Consider the following 23884-nt stretch of genomic DNA (forward strand, 5'->3'; position numbering starts at 1 on the left):
TGTGTGTGTGTGTGTGTGTGTGAGTGAAAGATGTTCCCATGAAAACAGACTTAGGAATCAAAGTCTGATTTAAATCTGAGATCGCAAACAAAATTTATAGGTGACATATTGTGCCCTTTTTCACAAGATGTAATATAAATCTCTGGTGTCCCCAGAATGTGTCTGTGAAATTTCAGCTCAAAATACCCAACAGTTTTTTATAGCATGTTAAAATTTGCCCCTTTTTGAGAGTGAGCATAAACGCCCTGTTTTGTGTGTGTCCCTTTAAATGTAAATGAGCTTTAGCTCCGCCTCTGTTCAGAAGAGGGCGGAGTCTTTACACGAGCTTCAGAAACTCCGGCAATAACAGAACAGGCCAATCTCACTCATCCAGAATCCCAGTATAACCAGTAGCGAGTGCAGCCTTACGGAGAGACTCAGGAAGAGCTTCTGAATGTTAGTGGAGACATTTCTGTAGTTGTTGTGGAGTTACACTGATCATCTCATCATCATGTTTCACTTCTCCACAAGTGTCCACAGTTCCTGAGGTGTTTATAAGACAGCGGTGACGTGTTCTGGTCAATAGTGTTCAGTGCTCGTCTGTGCTCAACCACAGAACAGCTTCAGGCTCTGCTGGATCTTCATCAGTGCGTTAGAACTGGTCTCTCTTGGCGCTTGTTAACCAAATGTCGGCTGGTGTGTGTAAACCTGCAGATTAAGGGCCGGTAATATTATAATAAGGTCCTCTTCATACGTCAGAAGGAGAGCGAAATCTGATCGGCTTATTTTATAACATGCTTGCAGAGAAAGGCTCACCAGAACACAGTTACTGGGTTTCACTTTTCACGTTTTCTGGGTTGTAGAAGCACCGGCAGGCCCGTCGCGACAAGGCAAGCAAACCAAGCAATTACATTGGGGCCCCGAGCAGGCCTGGAGCCCCAAGACAACGACTGGTTAAGAATAAAATGCAACGACAAACTGTGTGAGCGCCCCTTTGATAGTCAATGCAGTAAAGTGCAATGACACTGTTATCGGGATCCCCCTCAAGGGTAGTCGCTGACAGCAGCCAGCCACGCGATCTCTGCTGCCGGCAGGTAAAACAAGATAGTGGTAAGTGATAAATTACACTGGATAAAATAGCTCTACTTGTCTTGTACAAATGGTGTAATTTTGCAGCAGGTAGGCAAGCAAAAATATGTTTATGTTAGCTAACGTTTCCTGCCTGACGGCAAATGCTGCTTGTGACAGTTAGTGCAACTTTTTCTTCGAACGGACGGAATATGGTTACATACTATAATATGTTTTTTTAACGGGATAAGGAAGACGCAGATCTGTTCCAGACTCACTGTTTATCCTATTTAATGACATGACATTGCTATAGTAGCTTTGTAATAGGTTTTGATGAATGTGGCATAGCATGCTATACTAACTATTCCACCGTGATAATCTATTTACCAAATGGGGGTTAGGAAAACCACACAATAAATTCCGTGCATCAAACATTAGCTCGGGATGTTTTTAAGCACTGGTAGTTGTGAAAGCAGCTGCATCCCTTCCCTTCTAATATCAAAATATGGAAATGCTAACATATCTTTTCGGTAACACTTTATAATAACCATCATTAATAGATGGTAAATTGTTAGTTATTTCATCTTTAGTTAATTGTCATTTAACTGTTAGCAAACAGTCTTTTTTACTTAATAAATACTTTGTAACTCATCTATAAACATTATTTAACCAGAACGAGGCAGAGGAACATGATTTTTTCATAGCTTATGTTAATGTGCTAGTGTCGGGATATACGGTAGTGACAGTTTATGCAAATATGACATTATTTTTATAAGTTACCAATGGATCTTGAACAGTTACTTCAAGGTTACTGCAAATGTTCAATTGTTGAAAATGTTCAAATTTTATGCACAGTATATGCAACAGCAGTATTTGCACTGTAAACATTTTTTTATTTATATAAAGTGTGGGTGAACTATATGGCTATGCTGTGGTTCCTGTAGGCTTTGCCTGCGGGGGGGGGGGGGGGGGGTTGGGGGGCCTCCATGTCCATTTTGCTTGGGGCCCCCAAATTCCTTCAAACGGCCCTGAGCACCGGGGACTCGATTATAGCACTTACACATGGGGAAAGTCAGATTCTTATGACATGTCCCCTTTAATTGTTCTCAGTAAAGTTCAACATTAAGATATTTCTCTTTAGGGGATTAGATCATGGCCTCTCGCTGGATGGGACAGAAAAGACAGTAAATGATGACCCGTGTGTTCAGAAGATTACAGTTTTCACCTGAAGCTCATAGCAGGTGTTCGTTACGGGCGAGGCGAAGAGAAACAAGAGAACGAGAGAATGAGAGAATGAGAGAGTGAGAGAGCGAGAGAATGAGAGAACGAGAGAATGAGAGAACGAGAGAACGAGAGAATGAGAGAATGAGAGAGTGAGAGAATGAGAGAACAAGAGAACGAGAGAACGAGAGAATGAGAGAATGAGAGAATGAGAGAATGAGAGAAAGATGAGAACGAGAGAATGAGAGAACAAGAGAATGATGAGAACGAGAGAATGAGAGAAAGATGAGAACGAGAGAATGAGAGAAAGATGAGAACGAGAGAAAGATGAGAACGAGAGAACGAGAGAATGAGAGAACGAGAGAATGAGAGAACGAGAGAATGAGAGAACGAGAGAAAGATGAGAACGAGAGAATGAGAGAACGAGAGAAAGATGAGAACGAGAGAATGAGAGAACGAGAGAAAGATGAGAACGAGAGAATGAGAGAACGAGAGAAAGATGAGAACGAGAGAATGAGAGAAAGATGAGAACGAGAGAATGAGAGAACGAGAGAACGAGAGAACGAGAGAAAGATGAGAACGAGAGAATGAGAGAACGAGAGAACGAGAGAACGAGAGAAAGATGAGAACGAGAGAATGAGAGAACGAGAGAATGAGAGAACGAGAGAATGAGAGAACGAGAGAAAGATAAGAACGAGAGAATGAGAGAACGAGAGAAAGATAAGAACGAGAGAATGAGAGAACGAGAGAATGAGAGAACGAGAGAAAGATGAGAACGAGTGAACGAGAGAACGAGAGAATGAGAGAATGAGAGTACGAGAGAACGAGAGAATGAGAGAATGAGAGAATGAGAGAACGAGAGAATGATGAGAACGAGTGAACGAGAGAACGAGAGAATGAGAGAACGAGAGAATGAGAGAACGAGAGAATGATGAGAACGAGAGAACGAGAGAACGAGAGAATGAGAGAACGAGAGAATGATGAGAACGAGAGAACGAGAGAACGAGAGAATGAGAGAATGAGAGAATGATGAGAACGAGAGAATGAGAGAACGAGAGAATGAGAGAACGAGAGAATGAGAGAACGAGAGAATGATGAGAACGAGAGAATGAGAGAACGAGAGAATGATGAGAACGAGAGAACGAGAGAATGAGAGAATGAGAGAACGAGAGAACGACAGAACGACAGAACGAGAGAAAGATGAGAACGAGAGAATGAGAGAATGAGAGAATGAGAGAAAGATGAGAACGAGAGAATGAGAGAATGAGAGAAAGATGAGAACGAGAGAATGAGAGAATGAGAGAATGAGAGAACGAGAGAATGAGAGAACGAGACAACGAGAGAATGAGAGAATGAGAGAATGAGAGAATGATGAGAACGAGAGAACCCGTGTTTCACAAAACTCTTTTCCTGTCTAATTTCTTTTACTCTAATCTGAGTTGTGTTCGCCTTGAAGCCAGTGATGCTGTTGCTCATCAAATTAAACATGTTTAAATCTCTGCCAGTATGTGTGTGTGTGTGTGTATGTGTGGACATGTTTTTCTACACCGGTGGGGACTTAAACCTGAATGCACACAGACTTATGGGGACTCGTGTCACCGTGGGGACCTAAATTGAGGTCCCCATGGGTACAAAAGCTTATAAATCATACAGAATTAGTTTTTTTGAAAATGTAAAAATGCAGAATGTCTCCTGTGATGGGCAGGTTTAGGGATAGGGGCAGTGTAAGGGGATAGAATATACAGTTTGTACAGTATAAAAACCATTACGTCTATGGAGAGTCCTCACAAAGATAGTGCACCAGACATGTGTGTGTGTGTGTGTGTGTGTGTGTGTGTGTGTGTGTGTGTGTGTGTGTGTGTGTGTGTGTGTGTGCGCGTGTGTCTGTGTGTGTGTGTGTGTGTGTGTGTGTGTGTGGATCCTTTCAGCCCAAACACACACTCTTCCTCCAGCAGCGGTCTGAGGGATCTGTGTGTGTCTGTGTATGTGTGTGTGTGTGTGTGTGTCAGTTAGAGGAATCTGAATGTGTGTGTGTATGTGTGTGTGTGTGTGTGTGTGTGTCAGTTAGAGGAATCTGAATGTGTGTGTGTGTGTGTGTGTGTGTGTGTGTGTGTGTGTGTGTGTGTGTGTGTGTGTGTGTGTGTGTGTGTATGTGTGTGTGTGTGTGTCAGTTAGAGAAATGTGTGTGTGTGTGTGTGTGTGTGTGTGTGTGTCAGTTAGAGAAATGTGTGTGTGTGTGTGTGTGTGTGTATGTGTGTGTGTGTCAGTTAGAGAAACGTGTGTGTGTGTGTGTGTGTGTGTGTGTGTGTGTGTGTGTGTGTGTGTGTGTGTGTGTGTGTGTGTGCGCATAACTGGTCTCTACTGTTGCTCACTGAGTCAGGAGTCGCCAGTGCTGATAGTGATGAGGAACACACAGTCTCACAGAATGACTGCGCTCATGCATGTTTCGTGGTGTGTTTGTGTTGCGCTGGTCAGTGGAGGAGACGCAATATTTACTGCATGTTTGCTAAACAGTTTTTAGTCATCAAAATATAAAACAAACTCATGCACGCGTAAACAAACGTGACTCGGATAGAAACATTAAGGGTTCAAATAAACAGAACTTTCAGAGTCTGAAATCAGGCATTCATTCGGATTGAATGTATACAAACCTAGAGAGAAGCAAGGAGGAAAACATGTAGCATCCAGAACAGCCTAGCAACGGCATCGCCAAACCCTTAGCAACGGCATCGCCAAACCCTTAGCAAACCCTGAGACTGAGCTGAAACTGAGACTGAGCTGAGACTGAGACTGAGCTGAGACTGAGCTGAGACTGAGACTGAGACTGAGACTGAGCTGAGACTGAGCTGAGACTGAGACTGAGCTGAGACTGAGCTGAGACTGAGACTGAGCTGAGACTGAGACTGAGACTGAGCTGAGACTGAGCTTGAGACTGAGCTGAGACTGAGCTGAGACTGAGACTGAGCTGAGACTGAGCTTGAGACTGAGCTGAGACTGAGTTGAGACTGAGCTGAGACTGAGACTGAGCTTGAGACTGAGCTTGAGACTGAGCTAAGACTGACACTGAGACTGAGCTGAGACTGAGCTGAGTCTGAGGCTGACACTGAGCTGAGACTGAGTTAAGACTGAGCTGAGACTGGGACTGAGACTGAGCTTGAGCTTGAGACTGAGCTGAGACTGAGCTGAGACTGAGCTTGAGACTGAGACTGAGACTGAGACTGAGCTTGAGACTAAGACTGAGCTGAGACTGAGACTGAGCTTAAGACTGAGCTGAGACTGAGGCTGAGCTTGAGACTGAGACTGAGCTTGAGACTAAGACTGAGCTGAGACTGAGACTGAGCTTAAGACTGAGCTGAGACTGAGGCTGAGCTTGAGACTGAGACTGAGCTTGAGACTAAGACTGAGCTGAGACTGAGACTGAGCTTAAGACTGAGCTGAGACTGAGGCTGAGCTTGAGACTGAGACTGAGACTGAGACTGAGCTTGAGACTAAGACTGAGCTGAGACTGAGACTGAGCTTAAGACTGAGCTGAGACTGAGGCTGAGCTTGAGACTGAGACTGAGCTTGAGACTAAGACTGAGCTGAGACTGAGACTGAGCTTAAGACTGAGCTGAGACTGAGGCTGAGCTTGAGACTGAGACTGAGACTGAGACTGAGCTTGAGACTAAGACTGAGCTGAGACTGAGACTGGGAGTCAGTTCTGATCCAACAGCAACTGTACAAGAATATCACCATGGCCACGGACCAATCCATCACACACACGCACACACACACACACACACACACACACACACACACACGCACACACACACACACACACACACACACACACACACACACACACACACACACACACACACACACACACACACACACACACACATCTTCTGCACACATCTAAAAGAGGCCCTAAACACCATCAAACATGGTTGTTTCTCACTTGTGCTTCATGCAGATCTTGTTCTAATCGAGCCTCAAACGCTTTCTGAGAACTGAGCTGAACACTGGTCTCTGCACACACACACACACACACACACACACACACACACACACACACACACTGACAGTAATAGCTGCCGTTTGAAAGCGTTATCTGCTGTAATTCCTGGTGTAGGTGGGTATTACTGTAATTAGATGTCAATAGAGACATGCATGTTTGAGACACTGAAACACACCGGTGATGAGAAGCCAAGCGTCCTCATTTCCACACTCTGATTCAAACCTTGTGGATCTGGAGACTTTGTACATTTTTAGTTCAGATTAAAAACGGTAAGTACTTGGAAGGGAACCGGTTTTCTGAGCGTGTGTTTATGCCCGCGGGAAACCGTCAGCCAGACTTCTGTGCGATCTGGGTTACACACTCACTTCTTTGGTCATGCTTGACTTACTGCTCTATATCTAGCATGTGTAAATGTTAGATTATATAAATTAAATATACATTTAATGAGCTGTAAATTCTACACTCAGTCTATTCCAGACTAAAGTTTCCTGGCCTGAGGATTCATGACCCACAGTCTGCAGATCTGGGCCCGTATGTATAAAACGTCTTAGAAATGTTCTTAAGAATAGTCTTAAAGGGACACTTCACCCATTTGCATTAAGCTTTGTATTGTTAGAAACCCAGTCATATATTATAATAAACGTGGATTTTTCATTAATTTTTCCCTGAGATGGGAGAAATAAGGATTTAAGTGTTTTACTTCCTGCTTATTATGACGTAAAAATCATCATTTTGCGTCATAATAAGCAGGAAGTCACATTTCATTGAAAAGTGTAGAGACTACAAACACTAGCTCCTCATTATTCCAGGGGGCGGGACCCGCTCACGCTACAGGCCTATTACAGATCAGTGGGTGGGACTTCACTTTCTGAAACTAAAAGCAATATCCTCCATCTTGTTTGGAAGCTAAGCTAACAGGCACTGTGGAGCCAGCTGTGAAGATATGACAATAGCGGAGGGTAACGTTACTCAATATGATGTAGAAGAAGAGGATTTCGGAAGTCTGATGCTTGAATCAGGTGTTTGTGGCTACCTTTACGAGCCGCATAGCGAAGAGCAGCCGAGGCAGAAGACCTGCCTGCCGCGGACGAGGAGCCCAGACTGGCTCGAGCTGGGGGCGGACTGGTGGCGCCGGTGATCTCACTATGCAACTACGAACACAGAGCTAGAGTCCGTCTGCTGCAAAGAATTTAAAAGATGCCAATTTCTCCTGGACGAAATCTCTGAATCAGACGAGGACACGGACGTTTGTGTTGTGAACCATCCTAGTTTCGCACCACATCTGACTGAACATCCCGGTAACGTTACCATGCAATAATTCACCACTTCGAAAGAAATACATATGAGGAGTAATTCACTAATGAGTTCGCCAAATAACTAACGTTAGACATTTTGTGTGAAATGAATTTCAAGCTCCGGTGGTAGCTAGCCTTATAGATGGATGAGTGATTCATATGCTGTTCTGGATTAGTAGGAGTGGCTTGCGCAGCTGTGCAATGTGGTGCATTGTGGGAGTTGTTGTCTTTCATACAAATGCGTCCTGAAGTTACTTTCTTTCTTTCCTCGGTCAAGAAGGCACCAAATTCAAAATTTATTTTACATTTCGACTACATATATGACCCACTTTCAATAAAGATCAATGTTCCCATGGGTGAAATGCTCCTTTAAGCTTTGACTTAAGTGTAAAAAAAGTCTTAGTAAAAAGATTTGTCCAAGAGTAGGAGACTTTTATAAATAAGCTAAAAACAACTTTCAGTAAAGTTTAAAACTGAGTCTTAAGTGCTGACTGACAGGACACTTAAGTGTTACAAACTACAGACTACAATGATGTCAACTCAAAATGGCCGCCCTCGACCTCTGAATCAGCCAATAGTGAGCCTGAGGTCACTGCAGCACGACACCAATCATTTCACCTAATTATAGTAAAGACATTCAATTAAGACACTAAAACTTTAATATTTACATTTATTTTTAAAAATTGCTTTGCATTGTGCAAAATTATCACAAATTAGTATTTCAGCTGTGGAAACCTTTTGCCGCATGGTTTGAAGATCAGTTGGAGAATCATAAGGCCAAAAGTTATTTATGCCATAGAAAAATTGACATATTCACCCTTTATTCAAATATTATTAAAAATGTGCTAAAAGATTTTGTAAGTATATTGTTTACTTGTGCTTGGACTCGATTGTTTTAGTTGTAATTATATAACACAATGATACATGCAAAATTGTGCAGACACAGTTTCTGGCCAGGCTGCCAATCAAAGAGATGATGAACACATAAAACAAGAGACGACCAATGAAATAATAATGCAGTAAATGTAGTTTTTTCTTCTAAAACCTGCAGCTGTAGTTTGTCTTTTTTGCCAAATAATTTTGTCAGATATATCTTCACTAAGTTTAGTGTTCTTCTTCCTTCATATTTTAAAAATATGTAAATATTTAAGCAAACTTGTTGGGTCATTAAACACCGTTTGGCCGCACTGAATGTTTGTGGTCAGTGCCACAATAGTGCTGTTGAAGATATATATTAATATTCATTTCTGCAGTTAGAGCACTGATTTGCAGATTGGGAGAAGATATAACATTTCTTACTAGGTCAGTTACAAAAATAATATCTTGACTTTCAAACTTTTATTATCTCCCTGTCATCATTTAACTTTCCAACATTATATTTCCATTTGAAAGTGTGTGTTCTCCTCCATCTTGTTACTCCTGACTAGGGTTGGATATCTCTGCAGCTCTCTTAAATAATTCAGGAGCTGAGACCTAGTCTTAACACATAAATTACACTTATTCTTAAGTCCAAGTATAAGAGTAACATTATGTCATTCTTAGAATTTTGACACACTTAGGACTAAAATTTTACTCTGAGTGGCTTTAATACAAACGGCCCCTGGACCGGATCAGGGACAAAAACAAAGGCTTTTCTCATGCTTTACTGCCCTCTTGTGGGACAACAGACCAACATTATCATATCATTCCTCATTATGAAAGTTCACACTCATTTCAGGATTTTTATCGAGTGTATTAAAGCCTTTCAGAAATATTGCATGCAAATAAAAAGCCTGGAGTTCCTCATGAGCAATTTCATTCTTATATTTTAACCATCTTTGGAAATGCTGATACTGTCAAACTGATTTGTGATCAAACTGGAGACACTTATAATCATGAGACAAACTGCAAGGGAGTTATGCATTCACACACACACACACACACACACACACACACACACACACACGTAATGTGTACATGCATAAGCGTAAACGCTGACATACCTCATAGATGTATTAATTCAGACAGGCTCACACTAGTTCCATGTGAGTAAACAAAGCGTCTGCTGTGTGTCAAAGGCATCATAACACACAGGTTTCCTGTCCCAGTGTGTGTGTGTGTTGTGTGTGTGTGTTTCCTGTTTACACCACAAACACACCGTGTGTGATGCAGAACCGCACACAGCACAACACAACCGGTTATTCAGAGAGGATTTATGCTTCGAATCCAAATGATGTTAAAGGCCGATGAGATCAGCTTCAGGACCATCTGTGGACCAAACTGGTCCAGTGAAAACATTTCTAAACATGTCCAATTCATCAGAGGAGATTCACTGCAAAATAACAAAACTGGACACTTCTGCTTCAAGTTTTCCACTAATATGCAGTGTAACTTGTATATATGGCTGTATAAAGACTCATTACTAAACACAACATTCAGAGTAGATAAATGAGGTTTGCAGAGGAAACCGTTCCTGTCAATCATCTGTCAGAATGGCATCACCTCAAGCCCTGGATCAGAAACCAGAAGCCCAGATGAACATGGTCACATGATGATAATGTTGAAGCGGGTCAGTAAGATATCCATGGGCTTCATATGGACTCCAGCCGCGGCGCTACCATTGGTTTATGAGGTTGGTTTAATACCCATTTCTACTATAGTTTTGTACGTTTCTTTATTCGGATCTATTTGCGATCCATTCCATTCTAAACAAACAACGCAGTTTACATGCGTCGTCCTTGTTACATTCATTAAGATAATAATTAATAAATGCACGCATATCAGTGAACTTGATAAATGTTGCAGATATGTTTTACTATGCACAAACAAATGCCTTTCAACTTATGTGTGCAAAATTCAGAAGTAAATGAATGTGCAGCAATTTGTACAAATAGAGAGTCTGAAGGCCTATACGTGTTGTAGTCATTAAATAAGCTCATTTAGTTTCATATTTGTTAAAATATTATAATGTTATTTTTTCATCTATGTTGATTATGTAAAGTGAACAGCACGAGTAAGATAGGATGCGCAATATATCGAGAGACATGGAGTGGGACAGACATGTTTTTGACCACTTAATTAAGTTTTGTTTTGTAGAAAGCCTTTTTTTAAGTGAATTTCGTTTTGTATAAATTTTATCTTAATTTTAATATTTTTTTTATCAACCAATTGCCTGGATTTAATAAATAAGAATATACGATACGATATAATCATGGAGGCGCCAGCGCGGTCACTTGCATTGCTCTTGAACTGGAGCGCATCTCATCCTAACTTAACGAAACTCAGAGTAGGCCTCACAGACATGAAATATATCTTAAGAAAGCTTGAAATGTCTTTTTAACAATTTAAAACGAAAAGAATTAGGCTACTCTCTGATTATGTAATCCATGATGTGCATTTCTCTCTATAGGCACGTTCACTACGGAGATTGCGATCGTCAACTTCATCTTTACAGCTGTTGTTGCTGTTAATAAACTAAAAATAATAGGCCTATACTTTTATTAAACAATACAATGAAATTGTAATTGTATTAAAAAAAGCAACAAAAAAAAAATCCTGTTTAATTTTTATTTTACCTATGCTAATTACGCATTAAATTCTACTGAGTCGCTGTCCTCAGTGCCGCAAAAAAGCGCTGAAATGGAGATGAAGGGGACCCCGTTTTCTTTTTTTTTTTCTTTTTCTTTTTTGGCTTATTTTAACTGGCCCATCCGGTTTTCTGGAGGCCCACCTCCAATCAAAATCCTGGCGCCGCTAGTGATGGACTCACAGAGATATGGTTTCATCTTGTTTTATTTTCTAAACATCTGGATGGAATGAGAATTGAGTGTCTCTTTAAGACAGCAGGTGAAGAGAGAGACTTGGAGAGTTAGCCAAAATATTAATGAAATACAAATTATTATGTGTCTGAAAACAAGAGGGTTATTTATAAATGTGTCATAATGATGGAGTTGGATGGGGCTCTTCATTCATGACCTCTTCATAACCACTTATTTACAGTCTGTATGTGATTTTTCCATTGACTTACTATATTGGTAATTGTTTGTGTCTGGAAAGATTATAACGCATCAATAATTATCAATACTATTTTAAGATATCCAGGGTATATCATTTGTGTACCTGAACATAATTATTAGCATAAAAAATTAAACATACTGTAAAGTTTTCTAGTTCGATCAATGTAAATGTACACCTCAGTCTTCACGGGCTACAGCATCATCATCATTTATTTACAATCACAGCCAATCACCTGACGTGCTCCCAGTGTCGTCATAGAAAGAGACGTGTCCTTTCTAGCAACAGCCAATCAGATTTGAAGGATTCTCACGTAGCCTCAGCACTGAAATAAAACAATCGTGTTGAACTTAATGGAAATTATCATGACGGATGAATAAAAAGGGCGGGAATTGGCGGCCCGGACGTCGATTAGTCTAAATATTAATGATCTTATTTTGAATTTTGACTGTCTATTTTAAACGATTACTGTGTATAAAGTTGGTAAATGCTATTAATAACGTGTAAATTACAGTCCAGACTGGACACGCGGAGAGCGCTGTCTCCTGAGAGCTGTTACTCTCCTCAGCGCACTTCAGCATCAGCCAATCACAGAGACTGTGATCACTGGATATGAACTGTTAAATTGAATATTATATTGATTGCTGGGGAAGATTTGCGTGCCTTTTTTATGGTGCTGGACATAATATAATCAAAAGATTATAACACTTTGAGTTTAAATGTCTACAGTCGTCGTGAGATCTGAATGCGGCGTGTGTGTGTGTGTGAGAGAGAGAGAGAGCCGATGAGCGCCTCCTGCCGGAGATACACGGAATCACACAGAAACACACACTGAATCTTTGAGAAACACCCGGATGAAGCGCGTCTCTGTCAGCCATGAGGTTCCGCTTCACACACAAGATCCACAGTCAATATTATTATTATTCCTGATCTTCATATTTCAGATCGCAGCCAAAAATGGTCCAGTCCTGCTCGGCGTACGGATGCAAGAACAGATACCAGAAAGATAAAAACATCTCCTTTCATAAGTGAGCTGAACTCGCCAGTGTTGGTGACTGTGTTTCGATGTTGTTTTATTTCCATAGTTCTTGTGTTTGTTTAATGTGTGACTCTAGTCGATCAGCTGCAGCTTCAGACACTGTTTGTTTAGTTTAGTTTAGTTTAGTTTGGTTTGGTTCTCATTTTGGTCTTCAACTTTGGCGCTACAAACTTTACAGCCACACTGTATTGTTTGTTTGTTAGTAAAGATTAGTTTAAGGAACATGAATGTTCAATGATATGCTAATTTAAATTATGATTCTGTCATCATTTTCAAACCTGTATTACTTTCTTTTTTTCTGTGGAAAATAAAATATGTTTTGAGAAACGTCTCATTGTTTTTGTCTGTATATTGGAAGTCAAAACTCTTCAGAATGTCTGCTTGTGTTTCACAGAAGAAAATAAGTCATACAGGTTTGATTGACAGAATGTTCATTACTCTTATTGTACACAACATTTTCTCAAGTATTATTAATGTTATTATAATCCATTGGTGTTATTGTGTATGACAGGTTTCCTCTGGCCCGGCCGGACGTCTGTGGAAAATGGGTGTCCGCCATGAAGAGGAGAAACTTCAAGCCCACCAAGTACAGCAACATCTGCTCTCAGCACTTCACCAGAGACTGTTTCAAACACCAGTGCAACAACCGTGTGCTGAAGGACAACGCAGTGCCCTCGCTCTTCAGCTTCAGCAAACTACAGGTACTTTACCTCATTATCTTTCACTCTCTCACGCTGCAGTGACTTTACCTCATTACTGATGTCTTTCACTCTCTCACACTGCAGTGACTTTACCTCATTACTGATGTCTTTCACTCTCTCACACTGCAGTGACTTTACCTCATTACTGATGTCTTTCACTCTCACACTGCAGTGACTTTACCTCATTACTGATGTCTTTCACTCTCACACTGCAGTGACTTTACCTCATTACTGATGTCTTTCACTCTCTCACACTGCAGTGACTTTACCTCATTACTGATGTCTTTCACTCTCTCACACTGCAGTGACTTTACCTCATTACTGATGTCTTTCACTCTCTCACACTGCAGTGACTTTACCTCATTACTGATGTCTTTCACTCTCACACACTGCAGTGACTTTACCTCATTATCTTTCACTCTCTCACACTGCAGTGACTTTACCTCATTACTGATGTCTTTCACTCTCTCACACTGCAGTGACTTTACCTCATTACTGATGTCTTTCACTCTCTCACACTGCAGTGACTTTACCTCATTACTGATGTCTTTCACTCTCTCACACTGCAGTGACTTTACCTCATTACTGATGTCTTTCACTCTCTCTCACACTGCAGTGACTTTACCTCATTACTGATGTCTTTCACTCTCACACGCTGCAGTGACTTTACCTCATTACTGATGTCTTTCACTCTCACACTGCAGTGACTTTACCTCATTACTGATGTCTTTCACTCTCTCACACTGCAGTGACTTTACCTCATTACTGATGTCTTTCACTCTCTCACACTGCAGTGACTTGACCTCATTACTGATGTCTTTCACTCTCACACACTGCAGTGACTTTACCTCATTACTGATGTCTTTCACTCTCTCACACTGCAGTGACTTTACCTCATTACTGATGTCTTTCACTCTCTCACACTGCAGTGACTTTACCTCATTACTGATGTCTTTCACTCTCACACGCTGCAGTGACTTTACCTCATTACTGATGTCTTTCACTCTCTCACACTGCAGTGACTTGACCTCATTACTGATGTCTTTCACTCTCTCACACTGCAGTGACTTTACCTCATTACTGATGTCTTTCACTCTCACACACTGCAGTGACTTTACCTCATTACTGATGTCTTTCACTCTCTCACACTGCAGTGACTTTACCTCATTACTGATGTCTTTCACTCTCTCACACTGCAGTGACTTTACCTCATTACTGATGTCTTTCACTCTCTCACACTGCAGTGACTTTACCTCATTACTGATGTCTTTCACTCTCACACACTGCAGTGACTTTACCTCATTACTGATGTCTTTCACTCTCTCACACTGCAGTGACTTTACCTCATTACTGATGTCTTTCACTCTCTCACACTGCAGTGACTTTACCTCATTACTGATGTCTTTCACTCTCTCACACTGCAGTGACTTGACCTCATTACTGATGTCTTTCACTCTCACACACTGCAGTGACTTTACCTCATTACTGATGTCTTTCACTCTCTCACACTGCAGTGACTTTACCTCATTACTGATGTCTTTCACTCTCTCACACTGCAGTGACTTTACCTCATTACTGATGTCTTTCACTCTCACACGCTGCAGTGACTTTACCTCATTACTGATGTCTTTCACTCTCTCACACTGCAGTGACTTGACCTCATTACTGATGTCTTTCACTCTCTCACACTGCAGTGACTTTACCTCATTACTGATGTCTTTCACTCTCACACACTGCAGTGACTTTACCTCATTACTGATGTCTTTCACTCTCTCACACTGCAGTGACTTTACCTCATTACTGATGTCTTTCACTCTCTCACACTGCAGTGACTTTACCTCATTACTGATGTCTTTCACTCTCACACACTGCAGTGACTTTACCTCATTACTGATGTCTTTCACTCTCTCACACTGCAGTGACTTTACCTCATTACTGATGTCTTTCACTCTCTCACACTGCAGTGACTTGACCTCATTACTGATGTCTTTCACTCTCACACACTGCAGTGACTTTACCTCATTACTGATGTCTTTCACTCTCACACACTGCAGTGACTTTACCTCATTACTGATGTCTTTCACTCTCTCACACTGCAGTGACTTTACCTCATTACTGATGTCTTTCACTCTCTCACACTGCAGTGACTTTACCTCATTATCTTTCACTCTCTCACACTGCAGTGACTTTACCTCATTACTGATGTCTTTCACTCTCTCACACTGCAGTGACTTTACCTCATTATCTTTCACTCTCTCACACTGCAGTGACTTTACCTCATTACTGATGTCTTTCACTCTCTCACACTGCAGTGACTTTACCTCATTACTGATGTCTTTCACTCTCTCACACTGCAGTGACTTTACCTCATTACTGATGTCTTTCACTCTCTCACACTGCAGTGACTTTACCTCATTACTGATGTCTTTCACTCTCTCACACTGCAGTGACTTTACCTCATTACTGATGTCTTTCACTCTCACACTGCAGTGACTTTACCTCATTACTGATGTCTTTCACTCTCTCACACTGCAGTGACTTTACCTCATTACTGATGTCTTTCACTCTCTCACACTGCAGTGACTTTACCTCATTACTGATGTCTTTCACTCTCACACACTGCAGTGACTTTACCTCATTATCTTTCACTCTCTCACACTGCAGTGACTTTACCTCATTACTGATGTCTTTCACTCTCTCACACTGCAGTGACTTTACCTCATTACTGATGTCTTTCACTCTCTCACACTGCAGTGACTTTACCTCATTACTGATGTCTTTCACTCTCACACACTGCAGTGACTTTACCTCATTATCTTTCACTCTCACACTGCAGTGACTTTACCTCATTACTGATGTCTTTCACTCTCTCACACTGCAGTGACTTTACCTCATTACTGATGTCTTTCACTCTCTCACACTGCAGTGACTTTACCTCATTACTGATGTCTTTCACTCTCTCACACTGCAGTGACTTTACCTCATTACTGATGTCTTTCACTCTCACACACTGCAGTGACTTTACCTCATTATCTTTCACTCTCACACACTGCAGTGACTTTACCTCATTACTGATGTCTTTCACTCTCTCACACTGCAGTGACTTGACCTCATTACTGATGTCTTTCACTCTCACACTGCAGTGACTTTACCTCATTACTGATGTCTTTCACTCTCTCACACTGCAGTGACTTTACCTCATTACTGATGTCTTTCACTCTCACACTGCAGTGACTTTACCTCATTACTGATGTCTTTCACTCTCACACACTGCAGTGACTTTACCTCATTACTGATGTCTTTCACTCTCTCACACTGCAGTGACTTTACCTCATTACTGATGTCTTTCACTCTCACACACTGCAGTGACTTTACCTCATTACTGATGTCTTTCACTCTCTCACACTGCAGTGACTTTACCTCATTACTGATGTCTTTCACTCTCTCACACTGCAGTGACTTTACCTCATTATCTTTCACTCTCTCACACTGCAGTGACTTTACCTCATTACTGATGTCTTTCACTCTCTCACACTGCAGTGACTTTACCTCATTACTGATGTCTTTCACTCTCTCACACTGCAGTGACTTTACCTCATTACTGATGTCTTTCACTCTCTCACACTGCAGTGACTTTACCTCATTACTGATGTCTTTCACTCTCTCACACTGCAGTGACTTTACCTCATTACTGATGTCTTTCACTCTCACACACTGCAGTGACTTTACCTCATTACTGATGTCTTTCACTCTCTCACACTGCAGTGACTTGACCTCATTACTGATGTCTTTCACTCTCACACTGCAGTGACTTTACCTCATTACTGATGTCTTTCACTCTCTCACACTGCAGTGACTTTACCTCATTACTGATGTCTTTCACTCTCTCACACTGCAGTGACTTTACCTCATTACTGATGTCTTTCACTCTCTCACACTGCAGTGACTTTACCTCATTACTGATGTCTTTCACTCTCTCTCACACTGCAGTGACTTTACCTCATTACTGATGTCTTTCACTCTCACACGCTGCAGTGACTTTACCTCATTACTGATGTCTTTCACTCTCACACTGCAGTGACTTTACCTCATTACTGATGTCTTTCACTCTCTCACACTGCAGTGACTTTACCTCATTACTGATGTCTTTCACTCTCTCACACTGCAGTGACTTGACCTCATTACTGATGTCTTTCACTCTCACACACTGCAGTGACTTTACCTCATTACTGATGTCTTTCACTCTCTCACACTGCAGTGACTTTACCTCATTACTGATGTCTTTCACTCTCTCACACTGCAGTGACTTTACCTCATTACTGATGTCTTTCACTCTCACACGCTGCAGTGACTTTACCTCATTACTGATGTCTTTCACTCTCTCACACTGCAGTGACTTGACCTCATTACTGATGTCTTTCACTCTCTCACACTGCAGTGACTTTACCTCATTACTGATGTCTTTCACTCTCACACACTGCAGTGACTTTACCTCATTACTGATGTCTTTCACTCTCACACACTGCAGTGACTTTACCTCATTACTGATGTCTTTCACTCTCTCACACTGCAGTGACTTTACCTCATTACTGATGTCTTTCACTCTCTCTCACTGCAGTGACTTTACCTCATTACTGATGTCTTTCACTCTCACACACTGCAGTGACTTTACCTCATTACTGATGTCTTTCACTCTCTCACACTGCAGTGACTTTACCTCATTACTGATGTCTTTCACTCTCACACACTGCAGTGACTTTACCTCATTATCTTTCACTCTCTCACACTGCAGTGACTTTACCTCATTACTGATGTCTTTCACTCTCTCACACTGCAGTGACTTTACCTCATTACTGATGTCTTTCACTCTCTCACACTGCAGTGACTTTACCTCATTATCTTTCACTCTCTCACACTGCAGTGACTTTACCTCATTACTGATGTCTTTCACTCTCTCACACTGCAGTGACTTTACCTCATTATCTTTCACTCTCTCACACTGCAGTGACTTTACCTCATTACTGATGTCTTTCACTCTCTCACACTGCAGTGACTTTACCTCATTACTGATGTCTTTCACTCTCACACACTGCAGTGACTTTACCTCATTATCTTTCACTCTCTCACACTGCAGTGACTTTACCTCATTACTGATGTCTTTCACTCTCTCACACTGCAGTGACTTTACCTCATTACTGATGTCTTTCACTCTCTCACACTGCAGTGACTTTACCTCATTACTGATGTCTTTCACTCTCTCACACTGCAGTGACTTTACCTCATTATCTTTCACTCTCTCACACTGCAGTGACTTTACCTCATTACTGATGTCTTTCACTCTCTCACACTGCAGTGACTTTACCTCATTACTGATGTCTTTCACTCTCTCACACTGCAGTGACTTTACCTCATTACTGATGTCTTTCACTCTCTCACACTGCAGTGACTTTACCTCATTACTGATGTCTTTCACTCTCTCACACTGCAGTGACTTTACCTCATTACTGATGTCTTTCACTCTCTCACACTGCAGTGACTTTACCTCATTACTGATGTCTTTCACTCTCTCTCACACTGCAGTGACTTTACCTCATTACTGATGTCTTTCACTCTCACACACTGCAGTGACTTTACCTCATTACTGATGTCTTTCACTCTCTCACACTGCAGTGACTTTACCTCATTACTGATGTCTTTCACTCTCTCACACTGCAGTGACTTTACCTCATTACTGATGTCTTTCACTCTCTCACACTGCAGTGACTTTACCTCATTACTGATGTCTTTCACTCTCACACACTGCAGTGACTTTACCTCATTACTGATGTCTTTCACTCTCACACACTGCAGTGACTTTACCTCATTACTGATGTCTTTCACTCTCTCACACTGCAGTGACTTTACCTCATTACTGATGTCTTTCACTCTCTCACACTGCAGTGACTTTACCTCATTACTGATGTCTTTCACTCTCTCACACTGCAGTGACTTTACCTCATTACTGATGTCTTTCACTCTCACACACTGCAGTGACTTTACCTCATTACTGATGTCTTTCACTCTCACACTGCAGTGACTTTACCTCATTACTGATGTCTTTCACTCTCACACACTGCAGTGACTTTACCTCATTACTGATGTCTTTCACTCTCTCACACTGCAGTGACTTTACCTCATTACTGATGTCTTTCACTCTCACACACTGCAGTGACTTTACCTCATTACTGATGTCTTTCACTCTCTCACACTGCAGTGACTTTACCTCATTACTGATGTCTTTCACTCTCACACACTGCAGTGACTTTACCTCATTACTGATGTCTTTCACTCTCACACTGCAGTGACTTTACCTCATTACTGATGTCTTTCACTCTCTCACACTGCAGTGACTTTACCTCATTACTGATGTCTTTCACTCTCACACACTGCAGTGACTTTACCTCATTACTGATGTCTTTCACTCTCTCACACTGCAGTGACTTTACCTCATTACTGATGTCTTTCACTCTCTCACACTGCAGTGACTTTACCTCATTACTGATGTCTTTCACTCTCACACACTGCAGTGACTTTACCTCATTACTGATGTCTTTCACTCTCTCACACTGCAGTGACTTTACCTCATTACTGATGTCTTTCACTCTCACACTGCAGTGACTTTACCTCATTACTGATGTCTTTCACTCTCACACACTGCAGTGACTTTACCTCATTACTGATGTCTTTCACTCTCTCACACTGCAGTGACTTTACCTCATTACTGATGTCTTTCACTCTCACACTGCAGTGACTTTACCTCATTACTGATGTCTTTCACTCTCACACACTGCAGTGACTTTACCTCATTACTGATGTCTTTCACTCTCACACTGCAGTGACTTTACCTCATTACTGATGTCTTTCACTCTCTCACACTGCAGTGACTTTACCTCATTACTGATGTCTTTCACTCTCTCACACTGCAGTGACTTTACCTCATTACTGATGTCTTTCACTCTCTCACACTGCAGTGACTTTACCTCATTACTGATGTCTTTCACTCTCTCACACTGCAGTGACTTTACCTCATTACTGATGTCTTTCACTCTCACACTGCAGTGACTTTACCTCATTACTGATGTCTTTCACTCTCTCACACTGCAGTGACTTTACCTCATTACTGATGTCTTTCACTCTCTCACACTGCAGTGACTTTACCTCATTACTGATGTCTTTCACTCTCTCACACTGCAGTGACTTTACCTCATTACTGATGTCTTTCACTCTCTCACACTGCAGTGACTTTACCTCATTACTGATGTCTTTCACTCTCTCACACTGCAGTGACTTTACCTCATTACTGATGTCTTTCACTCTCACACTGCAGTGACTTTACCTCATTACTGATGTCTTTCACTCTCTCACACTGCAGTGACTTTACCTCATTACTGATGTCTTTCACTCTCACACACTGCAGTGACTTTACCTCATTACTGATTCTTTACTGCCCCCTTGTGGAACAACAGACCATTATCATCATTCCCTATTATGAAAGTTTCCACTCATAAAGGGGTAATTTCAGTATTTTTATCAAGTGTATTAAAGCCTTTCAGAAATATTGCATGCAAATAAAAAGCCCCTTTGACCTCCCAGGCATCGTCTCTGGAGGATTCCTTCAGCCCGGACCTGGACTTTCCTCTCAGCCTCCCTCTCTCTGATGCCGAGGAGACGCCAGTGCCTGAACCGGGCCCAACCGGAGCCCAGCCGGAGCCAATCCAAGAGGCCCACTTCAGCGCCTGCGTGTCCTGCGACCACAACTACACGGTGGAGGACACGGGTCAGCAGAAGAAGCGGGTCGAGCAGCTGCAGGAGCAGATGGAGAAGCTGCGCAAGAGACTGAAGACGGTCCAGCAGAAGTGCAGGCGTCAGGAGCGGCAGCTCGAGCGCTTCAGAACCATGAGCCGGGTCCAGATCCAAAAGGCTCCCATGAGCCGGGTCCAGATCCAGAAGGACCCCATGAGCCGGGTCCAGATCCAGAAGGACACCGCACCAGGGGGAGACCAGGAGCTTGAGCGCTTCAGAACCATGAGCCGGGTCCAGAGCCAGAAGGACACCGCACCAGGGGGAGACCAGGAGCTTGAGCGCTTCAGAACCATGAGCCGGGTCCAGATCCAGAAGGACACCGCACCAGGGGGAGACGAGGAGCTTGAGCGCTTCAGAACCATGAGCCGGGTCCAGAGCCAGAAGGACCCAGCACCGGGGTCATCCTTTGTCATTCTGCCCACAGAGATCTACGACGTGCTGAAGGGCATCGAGACCATCGGGGCGCTGTGAGGGGTGTAATTCTTCTGTCAATCATGACCTGTGTTCTGAGTGTGTGTGAACTTCCTCTGTCAATCATGACCTGTGTTCTAAGTGTGTGTGGACGGCAGACGAGAGGCTGAACTGGACATGGCTTCATTGATTCACTTCAGGACAGAATCAGGAACAAACTGAACATCCAATCACATCTCGGATGATTCTGGAGCGTTTCCGAACCGATCCGGGCAGAGTAACTAAACCCTTCAGCACTCGTTGAGACAGTCTGTGCTCTTCAGTGCTGAGTGAGAAATAACTCGAGGAACACTGGAGAAAGACACTGATCCGATGACCAACGCTTCAGTCAATCAGGTTCTCATTTTCAGGAGATTTGCAGATCAGTGTTTGTTCAGTTATTAAATGTATTTATAATTTAAAAGTCTAGAAATTTTATTGAATAGTTTATTTTTATTTGATTAATGTACTAAGATGACCAAACTGGACTTTACTATACACTTTTTCAGTCGCTGTATAGTCTCGTATCAAAGGGCTGTTTTGAGTTAGTTGTTTTTTTGCTTCTTTCTGATTAATTTATTGCTCACAAAACAGTAATAATTATGGAATCAATTTAAGCCATATTTGGGGGAAAAGTAGATTTTTGCTGAGAAAAGTTCAATCATAGTTGCCTTAAGGTGGTTTGACTGTTTTAATACGTGATTCTCCTCCTCGACCTGTTTGTGCTTGAGTTTCTGAATGTTGATGTCACGGTCTTGTAAAGACACGCGTGTTCGAAACACCACAAAACTTTACTACAGTACAGAAAGATTCCAGCTAAATATGAATTACTACTGTCATATTGTAATAAATAAATATGCTACATGCTTCAAAGTGAGACTTACAGAATCTGTTATTTTGATTTCTTTGTCATTTGAATTTGTTATGAAAGGGTGGCTCATAAGTTCATCACAGTGTTACCATAGTATCTAAAAGTAACCATAGTAAACTGGGAAAATACGGATAAACTCGTTGGCATTAACATGCGATCACCGTGATCCGATCAAGCAGATCAGATCATAAGCCAATCAGGACACGGCGCGTTTACACCTGTCCACATCAAGTGGCTTCTGTATCCGGATGACGGATCGGATCTCGCATTCCCACGAAAAAGAAGAAAACGGATGGCTCCGGTGCAAAGCTGACCTGAAGTGGTGGGTTTTCTTTTAAAAACAGTTTTCAGTCGGGAAATTTTACAAATCTCGCAAAATGAGGAGGATGAAGAGGCTGCAAGTAGCCTACTAATAATGTGGATAGATGCCGTAATGGAAACGGTACAGAGAAACGTAAGGGTCCGAGAACGTTGCCAGCTGCGGTGGGAAAAATGCGTGTTCTTTACAGAAAATGAACGGTTCTGCAACTTTCGGGTGCGAAGGCAAACATTTCAGTATATTTGCGATGTACTTCGCACTCGACTGTATCGCAAAACCACACAGCTCTCAGTTCCGGAGAGAGGAGGGGGAATAATGACGGTGGGGGGGGGGGGGGGGGTTGTGTGACGTCCACCTGTGAATGCAGACACGATGACTGGATTGCGTTTACATTAAACTGAGATCTGATCACAATGCGTCCTCAACTACCTCCGAACCTGGACACGCTGATCGGAGAACATTCCGATCAGAAGCGCGTTTACACTGGTCTTGTCAATGTGTATGTGGACAACATCGGATACAGGTCGCATGTTAATGCCAAGTGTAAACGCAGCCTATGCTCACATGCTCTGTTTGCTGTAACTTTGGAGAAAGTCCATATAAAGTGCATATCAACCATTTGTTTTTCCACCGTCAGATCAAACTAACCACCTTTTTAAATAAAAACTTTATTCAATTTAAAAGTGAGTGCACTAAAACCAAAACATATAGGCCACATTGTATCATGACAATCCTAAACTAATCCTGAAGAGGCTGATCAGAGATACCAAATGGGTGGAGCTAGAATATCTAGCCACACCCACAACTTTATCGCTCCTCCCCATTGGACGCCAGGAGGAGGAGCTGGACCTTGAGCACCACTGATCCGATGTGGACACTAGATGTTATTATTCGCCTGCATTACTTGTTACAGAAAAGACATTTGTAATTTATAAAGACATTCCATAGGAAATGGATATCGCTGAGAGTATGTGTGTCTGTTTCGTGAGTAGATAAGATACTACTGTTGTGATGTGAGTCTCCGTATGGCCGCTAGATGTCGCCGCTGCTCGATTATTAATCTGCTGGAAACCGCTTTAGTCAAATCACGTGGGCGTGTTTGAGGT

At 42.1% G+C, this 23884-nt stretch overlaps 1 protein-coding gene across 1 annotated transcript; it reads left to right on the forward strand.

Moving 5' to 3' along the window:
- Positions 1-10955: 10955 nt before the first annotated feature.
- On the forward strand, positions 10956-22470 carry thap1 (THAP domain containing, apoptosis associated protein 1). Its single transcript, XM_079873045.1, has 3 exons — positions 10956-12584; positions 13107-13296; positions 20929-22470. Exons 1-3 carry the CDS (start codon positions 12514-12516, stop codon positions 21607-21609), a joined length of 942 nt encoding a protein of 313 aa, XP_079729171.1. The 5' UTR covers positions 10956-12513; the 3' UTR covers positions 21610-22470.
- The last annotated feature ends 1414 nt before the right edge of the window (positions 22471-23884 follow it).

This window comes from Squalius cephalus (genome assembly GCF_949319135.1).
Source record: "Squalius cephalus genome assembly, chromosome: 5".
Lineage (NCBI taxonomy): Eukaryota > Metazoa > Chordata > Actinopteri > Cypriniformes > Leuciscidae > Squalius > Squalius cephalus.

Excerpts from the sequence above, each read along its gene's own strand:
- thap1 (XM_079873045.1), top strand. The coding sequence starts at position 12,514 with ATGGTCCAGTCCTGCTCGGCGTACGGATGCAAGAACAGATACCAGAAA. Across the intron at positions 12,585-13,106 it reads AAAAACATCTCCTTTCATAA|GTTTCCTCTGGCCCGGCCGG; the intron begins GTGAGCTGAACT and ends TGTGTATGACAG. Across the intron at positions 13,297-20,928 it reads TCAGCTTCAGCAAACTACAG|GCATCGTCTCTGGAGGATTC; the intron begins GTACTTTACCTC and ends TTGACCTCCCAG.